Raw genomic sequence first — 12,824 nt, forward strand, 5'->3', positions numbered from 1 at the left:
ATCCATTCATTAATGAATCTCGAACCTATCTGAACTCCAGGATGACAACCAGTGATGACGAGCAGCAGAAATTGACAATTCTTTCCTGGAATGTAAATGGCTTTAACCGCAAAAGGTGTGAGGTGCTTCATCAATTAAATCTCCTAAAGGCAGATGTTGTGTTTCTGCAAGAAACTCATGTGGGTCCTGATCGAAACTGCCCAACCGGGAGCATCAAATATCAAGATTTAGAAAGTGATTATATGGCGATGTTTACTGTATTTAAAGGAAGCTCCCGAGGGGTGGCCGTCCTGTTCAAAAAGAACCTCGGATGTGGTGGTTTCAGTGTCAACGGTGACGAAAAGGGAAGATTCATGATAATCTCATGTCAAATTTGGGGACATGATTTTGTGTTTATTAATGTGTACAACTCGAGTGATGAAAAAATTACATTTACAGACTTCTCCAAATTTTCAACCTGCATCCCATCCACAGCGTGTCTGGTGGTTGGTGGTGATTTTAACACCGTGATGGACGCAGATCTTGATAAAACCTCAAATCTGCGAAACCGAAGTCACAGAAAATCACTCAGTGCTCTCCAAAGATTTCTGGAAACTTTCAGCTTGGTGGACGTCTGGCGGTGTCTTTATCCTGAAGTAAAAAGCTTCACTTATTTTGGTGGGAAAAGTCAGTCGAGACTGGACTACTTCTTTCTGAAAAGTCACAATTTATCCAGCATAGCTGCTTGTAGCATTCACAAAAGACCAAAGCACTCTGATAAGGAGGAGTATGTTTCTGATCACGCCCCATTGTCCATTCAAATTCAGATAGATGGACCAAAATGGCAGTTCGATTCTTGTCTTCTTGAGGATGAAACATGTATGGAGCAACTCTCAAACACAATAAGGAAAATTTCAAGAATAAATGCACACAAGAAAGAATACCTGTGGCCTGGATTGAAGGTTAGACTTGTATGTGAGGCAGTAGCTTTGCAGAGATTTCACCTAAAACCATCATGTTCAGAAACATCTGAATGTCCTCAAGAGATGGACCAAGGAGGTAGATCAATACTTTTCATGATTGTTTTAGCTTTAAAGTCATAGTTCACCCAAAAATGGAAATTCTGTCATCATTTACTCACCCTCAAACCTTAATTTGATGCTGTGAACTAACCACAGATACATAATATCAGCAAAATAATAGGTATAGGGTGCATCCCAAATCGCATACTTAAGCACTATTGTACGTTATTTTGTAGTATAAATAGTGTAAGTAGTGCGTTCACACTGAAAACTCTAAATATAATAAGTGCACTTTAAATACAAGGATGATGCACTTGTTCAACCGTTAAAAATAAGTGAAATGATGGACACTTCATACACTCAACAACCGCTGCTTTCCTCACGTAGCGGAAAGGTGCTGAGCTATCAATCGCTCATGTCGTTATTATTTATTTTGGATTGTGAAAGCAAAATTCTCCAGTGTGGAAAAGTACATTTTTTTTCAGTGGCCACAGAAATTAATGAATTAAAATTTTATGACAAGTATTCGATTCTTAATCTTGGGATTTGTGGGATTTTCGATTCCCAACCCTACAGCTCACTTGTCCCAAACATTTTTTTGTTGTTGTTCTGTTGAACACACAAAAAAAGATAACTTGAAGAATGTTGCAGGACAATAAGGACTGTCCGATGGCCCCGCCTGCATGAACTCTTACAAATTCATAAGATTTTGCCACTAAACTGACACAACATAAAGTTTCCTCGTGAGATCAGGGTAAATATCCATATTCTTCAATAAATATTTTTCAACAGAACAAAAAACTCTTAACTGGCTTGGAAAAAGTCAAGAGGGTGTAAATTATGACGGAATTTTCATTTTTTGACAATCCCTTTAAAATAGTTTGAACTTGTTTTAAAATAATTTCTTTTTCAAGCTTTTCCAGATTCAGAATCATCCATTGAGGCTCTTCACACAACAAAAACATCAAGCCTTCTCAACTTTTTGAATCATTTACACCAAACTGAAAGATTTGACGATGTAAAATCCACTCTGATTACCGTTCTTAATGAATATGTTTCGAGAAAAGAGATTCTGGACGCAATCCTCTCCTTGCCTCAATCGCACAGTCCATCAGTTGATGGTCTAACTGTACATTTCTATAAGCATTATGCTTGTAAAATTACTGACCTCTTACAAGTATTTTTCAATCAAATCTTCGACTTGGTTAAACACTCAGCTATTGACTCAACGAATCACAGAAGATATGATCATACCTACAGCTGTAATATTCAATATCACTGCAGTCCGATGACAATATTTAACGTGGACTATAACATTCTGGCTTTGATTCTGGCAGAGAGGCTGAATGGTGTTATTGAACACATTTTAAATCCAGGTCAAAGCAAACCACACAGTTTGATTCAGCACAGCATTAGTCAAATCCCAATGCTGATTATTGCATTACAACTCGATCCAGGTACCCTGAAATGGCCGTATCTGTTTAATAGCTTGAAGTCTGTAAACCTACCTGACAAATTTATATCTGTGTTGAAGCTGTTGTTGTTGGCAGATCATAACAGATCTCAGGGTCTGAGGGCAGGGTGTCCGTTGACTCCTTTATTAATCAGCATCTGCCTTCTTCCTCTCATTAACTCCGTTAACCATGAGAACAGACCTGAAGTCCAAGGAGAAAACCTAAAGTCAGTCATTGAAAAAAACACAGCCGTAATCGTGCTTCCTAATTCTAACGAGGCTTTAGGTGGTTTTGAAACAATGCTAAACGATTTTATTGAGACGTCAGGATTTATCGTTGCCAAAAGAAACAAGGTTTTCAAACCTGGTTCTTCTGGTTTGGTTTAGTCAAAGGCGGCTTATGTTTTTTTAAGAAATGGACAGTGGAGTTTGTAGTTTAGAGAATAGTTGTAATGTCTGATTAATGATGAAAAAATACGTTGAAGCAATTCATTCGCGCATCTTCGTCGAATAAATCAGAGGATCTTCCGTCCATTCCATATCTGTTTTCAAAAAAAAAAAGGAAAACTAAGAAAACGGATGTTTTTCATTTTTTTGTTTGCTCATAAAAAAAAACAAGATTTTGGTTTGATTTTTGTTTTTTTTAATTTAGGGTAGGAAAACCGATAAACGACTTTAAAATTCACTATGCACATGTTTCAGGCAGTGCTGAAACGCCCATTTCCCTCTGATTGGTCAACCAAATCTGAGCTTGTGATGTCACCGTCAAAATAAAAGTCATCCCTGGACAAACACCCAGGCTTTTAATTATTATTATTTAATTTTATATATAAACTAAGTTTACATATTCTATCATTTCAGGCTTACATTGATTGCGTATGCATAAATTCAATAAAAATGTAAATTAGCAGTATTATTAGATTGTTATTAAAAATAAGGTCATAGTTCGCTGCCAAACGTCTTGCTGCTGTGCGCCTGATGCTGAGCAATGATAGCCATTTTCGTAGGCTACAGGCTAAATAAAGGCGCCTTGTCAGAGCTTTACAGCGCGTGCGTCAAAGACCCAAGGAATGTAAGCCTGCTAACTGATCAAATGATAGAATATGTAAATTTAGTTATATATATAATTAAATAATAATAATTAAAAGCCTGGGTGCTGGTCTGCAGAGGACTATTATTTTGAAGGCGACGTCACGAGCTCGGATTTGGCTGACCAATCAGAGGAAAATGGGCGTTTCAGCACCACCTACATGTGTATAATGAATGTTAAAGTTGTTTATCCCTTTTCCTACCCTAAACTTAAAAAACGAAAATCGAGCCAAAATCTCTTTTTTTTTTGTGAGCAAAAGTAAACCGGAAAAACGGCCGTTTTCTTCTTTTGCTTTATTCTGTTTAAAACTGGAAAACAAATGAACAAAATGTACACAGACCGTTTAACATTGTATTTATTTATTTATTATTTTCTAAATGGTGCTTTTAAACCTTCTGTGTGGACTGAAAGAGACTTACAAAGATATTATTCTCTTCGCCACCTACTGGTATATTTGTGTAATATAATTATAATTTTGTTGAAAGTAATGAACTCAAATCTATTTTACTGGTTTGTGGCTCTTTTAGGGCAAGTAGTAGTTTGAATATCAATGTAATAGATTTTTTTTAAAAAAATCAAGCCTAGAGTTTTATGTAGGCCTACATATCAAGAAAATGCAACAATTTTATTTATTTTTGTGAAAATAAAATACCAAAAAAAAAAAAAAAAAAAAATCACTGAAATATCATGTTTTTGACCTATACTTATTTTAACACAATTCTGTGTGAACATATTTAAAACAAATAAATAAACTTGATAAGAGAAAGCCTGGTGATTTGAAAAAATACATTTCCAGTAAGCTTTATATAAAGACAATAAACCATCATAATTCATTACAATTTTATTGTTATTTTAAATGCTTGAAAAACCCCTTTGTCTTTGACCCATATATGAATATGATTTTATACCCCTCTGCAAATGTAGATTAAAAATGTATTTGTATATTTTTGTGTTCATTCAATGTAGAGGCAAAGACATTAATAATCAATTGACAGATTCTGCCAGAAGAACACAATTAAACTTATTAGCAATTAGATGTTTTATTCATATGCTTAATATGAATAAAAACAACAGAAGTCAGTGACAAAGACAACACATGAACTTCAACACAAGACGTCTATGCAAACATGTAGCTTCTTTGTTTTTCACATTTGTATTTTCGCATGCTTAAAATTGCCTCAAAAACACTAAATTACTATAAATTAGTAAGTATTGGGTGACACTTTATATTGATGGTCCATTTGAGCATTAGTAGACTGTCTGCTTAATATCTGCTGATATTGCTCCCCCTTTTTTCTTTTTTTTTTGCAAGTACATGTCAACTTACACTAACCCCAACCTAACAGTCTACTTATAATCTAATGAGAATTAGTTGGCATGTAGATGCAATGTAATTTAAATTCAACAAACGGACCATCAAAATAAAGTGTGAGCATATATTGTACAAGCATAGTGCATAACATTAGACAATATTAATATAAAACAAATATAAAAATCAATCTCTCAGCTGAAATTAAAATATCTACTATTTAGCCTTCGGTTTAGCGTAATGCAAATGTGCAGATGAGTATGTCTGATATGTTTTCACTGCAGCCAGCAGAGGGAAGCACTAGACTTGATGATTTTAGTTAATCACCTGTGGAAAACCAGCTGGACAGGAAGGAGTGCCACACCATTTGCTAATATGGGGAATACAAACAGACCATGTAGGAGTTCCTGGTTGTATCCTGAACAAAATGATGTGGAAATGGGTTGGGTGTAGTTTAAGTTTCAACGTGCAAGTTTATTATTTTAGATTCCCAAAGCATCTGAGTTTAAAGGGATAGTTCACCCAAAATTGAACATTCACTCTCACTCAAGTGGTTCTAAACATTTCTTTAGTCTGTTTAACACAAAACAAGATGTTCAGAAGAATGTTGTGACAAAGCAGTCATTGGCTATGTTTCCATTCAAAATGTGAATTAGGCTTGTGCGAAACTATTGCATAAAACATTTGCGATTAAAGCAGTTTGTGACAGAGAACAAAATCTTAATTTTCTGATGAATTGGTGCCAAATATCGAAAAGAAAAGTGGATTTTACTGCAGTAAGATGAGATTTTTTCCAAATATAATATTAAATTGCTTGCGTATGGTGGCTTTAGCAGGCACAAGACCACTCTTTGGGAGCAAAGAATGAACAAACCATTTAATGTGCATCAAAAACTAAATGGCATTTTTATTAAGCATTTTTAATGCGATCATCCAAAATGTGCATAAAAATAGGGGGATGAAACAGCTGTTGACATCCAAATACTATGGAAGTCAATTTCTGGTTTTTAGAACATTCTTCAGTATATCTTCTTTTGTGTTCAGCAGAAGACAGAAACTTAAAGTAAATGGCCAGTATTCATTCATTTTCCTTCGGCTTAGTCCCTGATTCCACAGTGGAATGAACCGCCAACTATTCCAGCATATGTTTTATGCAGCGGTTGCCATTCCAGCAGCAACCCATAACTGGGAAACACCTATACACTCTCACATTCACACACATACTCATACACTATGGCCAATTTAGTGAGTAGTGTCTGTCTGCAAGACATGGGCGTAACATTAAGGGGTGCAACTTGTAGAATGTTAGAGGAGTAATGTAACTTGAAGTTATGGAGACCCACATGTCAAAAACTATGTTTTCGGCAAGATGGTGCTCTGCATCAGTTACCTACTTCACACCTAAACGCAACCATCACAGTTATTAACATCTACACCTTCCTCAACCCTTAATCCAACCATCATAGATATTAACGTTTATACCTACCCTATCCCTTAATCCAACCATCATCGTTATTAACATCTAAACCTTCCCCAACCCTTAATCCAACTGTCATCGTTATTATTTACACCTTCCTCAAACCTAAACCCAACCATCAGTTATTAACATCTACACCTTCCCCAACCATCATCGTTATTAACGTCTACACCTTCCTCAAACCTAAACCCAACCATCATAGTTATTAACATCTACACCTTCCTCAAACCTAAACCCAACCATCATCGTTATTAACGTCTACACCTTCCTCAAACCTAAACCCAACCATCATAGTTATTAACATCTACACCTTCCTCAAACCTAAACCCAACCATCATAGATATTAACGTTTATACCTAACCCATCCCTTAATCCAACTATCATCGTTATTATCATCTACACCTTCCTCAAATCTAAACCCAACCATCAGTTATTAACATCTACACCTTCCCCAACCATTATCGTTATTAATGTCTACACCTTCCTCAAACCTAAACCCAACCATCATTGTTATTAACTACACCTTCCTCAACCTAAACCCAACCATCATCGGTATTAACATCTACACCTTCCCCAACCATCATTGTTATTAACGTCTACACCTTCCTCAAACCTAAACCCAACCACCACAGTTATTAACATAGCCGCGAATTGGGGAGGCTTTCATACTTGAAATGCTCACCATTGTACTGTTATTTGCAACCACGGGGGCGACGCTGAGTAGGCTAACTTTCATTACAAAATGGAGTAAGCGCTCTGTGAGTGGAGTTGCTAAATCAATTAATATATTAATATATCAAATGAAGTGGTTGTTGATAAATTTAGAGAAAACTCATGAAAACATTTGTTGAAAATGTTATCTGGTAAGTGTTTTCGCCATCTTGCCAACAACATCTTTTTGTGACATCCTGCATGGTTCAATGGGATGTTGATAACTGCAAGTAACACCTTTAACTTACTACAAATTACACCCCTTCATGTTATACCCTTGTCTTGCAGTTCACGCATAGATACACTTGAATTTAGTTTATTCAATTCACCTATAGCGCATGTTTTTGGACTGTGGGGGGAACCAGAGCACCTGGAGGAAACTCACATCAACATGGGAAGAACGTGCAAACACACAAAAATGCCTCAAACCAGTGACCTCCTTGTGAGGCGACAGTGCTATCCACTGAGGCACCCTCCCATGCCCAGTATTGTTTGATGTATTATGCAGGAAAGATATGAATTCCTTAAAAATGCTAGTTTGTTATTTCAGTCTGAAATGAGATGAGTTTCCACGTTTTTAAGGTCTTGTTTATTTAGCAGCTCTTTATCTTTGTAAGAGTTGTCGAATTGGGATCGAAGTTCAAGCCCAGTTAACCTACTTACACAATCTGTAATGATATATATTACCAAGTCTATCATTATGGCTGTTGCACAAATAAATATTATAAAGGTCAACAGAACGCTTCATTTGTTATTGTATTCTAGAAGAATCAAGTAATGGGGTTTGCTATTGATACAAACAGCACATCAAAACCATTAAGATTCAGAAACAACGAAAAAAAGTCCATTCAACACCAAATCAGTCTTGAATATTTATACGCGTTAAACGAAAGCGCCAGGATTTTGTCGATGATCCTTCTGATTCCTGTATCGGTATGCTAGCCAGACACCTAGAATCTGTAACAGGAAAAATAACAATATGCATTTATTAATAGGACCAAAAACTAAAGCAGCAAACAGGTACATTTGACGTTGTGAATGTTTTCAGTTTTTTTTTTGCCGAGTTTCATTGTCTTCTCACCTCTGTAAAACTGAAAAACAGGCTGATTCCCCCGACAAACTGTAGAGCGTCGTCAGCATAGGCTTGGATTATTACTGAACACGGTTTACATGTTTTTTCCTTGAAACAGGTCTGAGGTCACAGAGAAGACAGAAATCAAATGGTAAATATCTTTACAGCCACTATAAAAATTAGGCCACTGCATATAAACAATTTGATCTTATAACTACATACGCTACCTGACAAAAGTCTTGTCGTCTATACAGGTTTTAAGAATGACAAATAGTAACTTGACATCTAGTTGATCATTTGGTATCAGAAGTGGCTTATATAAAAGGCAAAGGCCTCTAGATTACGCTTATTTGACCAAAATAAAATATGATCCCGCCTTGATTTATAATTATTTAATCAGGACAGTAAGAGCTGACTTTGCTTAGACAAAAGTCGTCACTTTTTTACTGTACAAAAATGTCCATTATAGAATATAAAGTCATGGTGCAGTGGAAAAAGAATTAATATTGTGTTTGACTCCCATGAGCTTGGAGGACTGCATCCATACATCTCTGCAATGACTCAAATAACTTATAAATAAAGTCATCTGGAATGGCAAAGAAAGCGTTCATGCAGGACTCCCAGAGTTAATCAAGACTCTTTGGATTCATCTTCAATGCCTCCTCCATCTTACCTCACATGCACAATAATGTCTGGTGACTCAGCTGGCCAATTCTGGAGCACCTTGACCTTCTCAGCCTTCAGGGACTTTGATGTGGAGGCTGAAGTATGAGGAGCGCTATCCTGCTGAAGAATTTGCACACTTCTGTGGTTTGTAATGTAATGGGCAGCACAAATGTCTTGATACCTCGAGCTGTTGATGCTGCCATCCACTATTTAGATCTCGTGCACGCCCCTATACTGAATGTAACCCCAAACCTTGATTTTTCCTTTACCAAACTTGACTGATTTCTATCAGAATCTTCGGCGGGTTGCAATAGCTCTTCTGCAGTATTTGTGACGATTGGGATGCAGTTTAACAGATGATTCATCAGAAAAATCTACTTTCTGCCACTTTTTCAAATGATCAACTAGAAGTCAAGTTATTATTTGTTGCTCTTACAACTGGCATCAACGACAAGCCTTTTCTCAGGTAGTGTATTTAACTGCTCATTTGTATTAACTGCACAACTATTTCTTCAAGAATTTTTAACCCTTTTTCAGGCATCATAAAAATCTGATAAAGGCCACAAAGGTTCAAAAGTCTTCTCCAATAACAGTTTTCAATTAGTGCGAGGTTACGGATCCTTCTAGGAATGTTTTTTTTTTAACTTCATCAGGCATCATAAAAGTTCAAATTCTTGTATTGTAACACAAGAACATACAAGATATGAGTGTCATATAAAGGGTTAAGGATCTTTCTACAGTCCATTTTATTACACCTTAGATCTTGGATAAAATAAATGTCCTTACAGCTTCACAGGATCCACTGTAGTCAACCTGAAGGAAGTCGCAGCAATTCAATGATCTTTCCAAATCACTCTGCATTGATTCAGACTTATTCCATCCAATCTCGAGCAGAAGGTTCTGGAAGAAAACAACAAAATAAATAAAAAAATCTGAATTTGAAGCCACCTCTCGCTTGAGGAATGAGGAAATCGCATCTGTATTAACACAGGCTATAATTACCTGTTGTTCTTTATTAATGGCTAAGCAGGCACATGATACGGAAAACTGCACTATGAATACCAGGAAAAGAATAAACATGTACTGAAGACCTGTTAAGGGTTTTCTGTGTCATTTAAGGCAGATAGCTGTTTAAACATTGTAAAAAATGATTTTATCAACAAGTCATGACAGCATATGTTTTTATGTTAATCATCATAACTGAACTTATAACTGAAGTTAAATTTTCAACATATTTTTGCAAGATGAACAAGTCAGTTTAGTAATAATTCAGTTTAATAATTAAGTTAGAATTACTCATAAGGTTAATATAAGGATTAATTAAAGGGTTAGTTCACCCAAAAATTGTAATTCTGTTTTAAATTAATCACAAAAGTCTTTATTTGGTTGATTAATGAGTAATAATAGAATTTTGTGTGAACTAATCTTTTAAGGCAGTGTTTCTCAACCACGTTCTTGCAGGACCACCATCTCTGCCCATTATCCATGTCTCCTTAACCAAACACACCGGATTCAGATCATCAGCTCATTAGCAGAGACTTAAACACCTGTAATGGCTGTAAAACATGCAGTGATGGTGGTCCTCCAGGAACGTGGTTGAGAAACACTGCTTTAAGGCAACCATTAATTTTGTATTTTTTATTTACAGTGAATCATTACAATCAAGCATGCCAGCAAAACAGATACAGTCCAAGCTAAGACTGATGCGTTGTGTAACTCGGCTGATAAGAAGTGAATTTATTGAATGGATTACTCAAAAGGATACAAAGAACAAGAGGACTTGATGATGCTTCACAGCTCCACACAGTCCAATGATGGCCACAATGAATAGAAACAATCCAACGGCGATTACAGCACCCATTACACTGAAACTAGAGACCAGCCCGAACCATTTTCCCCAGGCTGCCACACCGATCAACAGAAGACTGACCAACTTTAAAAAACAAAAACAGAAATAATGAGTTAAGATGTTTAGAAAAGGCAATGACTACATATTGTTAGTAGTTGGTAATATAAGGTGGTATTAGCTAGTACTCTAGGTTGTATGAGGTACTTTATTGTACTCTGAAGGAAAATATAGACTGCTGAACAGATAAATATAATAATAACAATAAAAAACAAACAATATAAACATTTGGTAAACACAGAAACCCATTACAGAGTATCATTTATATCATATTAATATACAAATAATACAGCTAATGGGACAGAGCTACCTAATAATTGCTTAAGTTACTTTATAAAATGGCTTCATAAACCGGCATAAATGATTTTTTTCGTAGATATGTAAATTCACAACCATTAATTCAACATTTTATCATAACTTTAAACTTACAACAGCACTTACATGTTATTGTCACTGTTAAGAGCAACTTATAGTAATTATTTCCTTCAAATACCATGGCTAATTGTTCGTTAGCTTAGTTTAACTACAATAACAATGTATTTTGATTTTATTTGTTGTGAAACCATGGTTAATTTACATTAAGGGTATTGCTAGTGATAATAACAAGCCTCGTATGCTACTTACCACGTAAATAAGGTTCAAGATGCAGAGAGACGTTTTGGAGCAAACAAAGCCACCACAAGCCATGATTAAATAATATAGTTTATACACTTAAACCATAGTCTGAAATACAACGTGTAAACTCTGCTCGAAGCCTGACTGACTGACTGACTAGAAGCTGTTCAGGATCTGCTCAGGTGAACACGTTTAACGCCATTGGTCCGTTTTTATCTTTATTCAAATGAGCAAAGTCCTATTTGAATTGTTAACTCGAGGCAAAGAGGTTCTTTTCTCAAGGTGAAGTCGAGCGCGAGTCGGTTCCTTTAAACGGTTCGCTTCAAAGTATCACGTCATAAATCAAATGCCTGAAGGACACAGATAAATTAATTAATTAATTAATTAATTAATTAAAACAATAGAATAATAAATTATGTATGACTTAATAAAACAGATATAGTTTTTTTTTATTAAGTTTAATGATAAATTAATTTATATATTTTTCCTCATTTATTATCTTAATGTATTTTTAATGTATACGTTTTTAATTTAAAGTTTAATTAATTTATTTGCTTTTCAATTGATTCATTCATTATCTTTTATTTATGCTTATATGCATTATGCGTTTATTTTAATGGTTTATTTAATGAACCGGACAAACCGACTTTTTCCGATGAGTGAATGAATCATTGCGCATTCTGATCGATTTTGATTCACATAAAATACATGCTTCTCCAATATTAGAAAACTCACTTCTTTGTGAAGTATGCTGTAATAATATTATTACTCATCCTCTCCTATACACGACTCTATAATTTTTTTTTACATTTTAACTTTTTATTTTTGTATAAACAAATTAAACATAATAAACAATATTACTCTCTAAGTTTTTTTGTATTTTTGTTTTATTACAATAATTCTAATACCAACGCTCTTTTATCTATTCTCTATTTTCTTCATGAATATTTAAATAAAAAATGACATTGCTTTTACAATTTCTATTTTATTTTTCCATAAAGAACTTAATCTAACACTCTATCTCATGCACTTACTCTATATAATTTGTATTTTTTGTTTTATTGTCGATTTGGTTAAAAGCACCTGTCAAATAATTAAGTGTAAATAACATGTAAATATGAAAAATAAAAGAAAAAAACATTATTTTCAGTCACTCTAATGGTCTCCTACAAACGGTGGGATTAATGCACACCTGTATCTTCAATTAAATAAAAATATACCTTAATAAAATCTACAAATAAAAAAACTTTTGACTTTTGATCTTACATGTAAGATTAGCATGTAAGAGACATATATTAACATGTCTCTTATTTTGAAAAAAACAAAACATTTGGATCTAATCTACAGAATAAAAGTTTTAGACTTCGCAGGACACCAACAGTCAAATGGGAGTAGACACATTACAAAAATCCATATAAATTAATTTTCACTTTACCCAGACTTAATAAAATCATTATAATTAGTATTTTCAATTCAAATTCATTCTGTATTTTAGACAGAGCTTTTAATACCAACGGTAAAACC

The 12,824-nt window shown here is 34.8% G+C and overlaps 2 protein-coding genes across 2 annotated transcripts; one reads left to right on the forward strand and one right to left on the reverse strand.

Moving 5' to 3' along the window:
* LOC130242199 (uncharacterized) lies at nucleotides 1-2,973 on the forward strand. The gene is made up of 2 exons (XM_056474228.1): nucleotides 1-1,038; nucleotides 1,916-2,973. The coding sequence occupies exons 1-2, from the start codon at nucleotides 42-44 to the stop codon at nucleotides 2,839-2,841; spliced, it is 1,923 nt and encodes a 640-aa protein (XP_056330203.1). The 5' UTR covers nucleotides 1-41; the 3' UTR covers nucleotides 2,842-2,973.
* A 1,397-nt stretch (nucleotides 2,974-4,370) lies between these two features.
* Nucleotides 4,371-11,480, reverse strand: tspan13a (tetraspanin 13a). Its single transcript, XM_056473987.1, has 6 exons — nucleotides 11,310-11,480; nucleotides 10,545-10,712; nucleotides 9,782-9,862; nucleotides 9,566-9,679; nucleotides 8,123-8,233; nucleotides 4,371-7,998 (listed from the first exon to the last, which is right to left on the reverse strand). The coding sequence occupies exons 1-6, from the start codon at nucleotides 11,370-11,372 to the stop codon at nucleotides 7,924-7,926; spliced, it is 612 nt and encodes a 203-aa protein (XP_056329962.1). The 5' UTR covers nucleotides 11,373-11,480; the 3' UTR covers nucleotides 4,371-7,923.
* Nucleotides 11,481-12,824: the final 1,344 nt, after the last annotated feature.

Source organism: Danio aesculapii, chromosome 15 (assembly GCF_903798145.1).
Source record: "Danio aesculapii chromosome 15, fDanAes4.1, whole genome shotgun sequence".
In the NCBI taxonomy this organism is placed as follows: domain Eukaryota; kingdom Metazoa; phylum Chordata; class Actinopteri; order Cypriniformes; family Danionidae; genus Danio; species Danio aesculapii.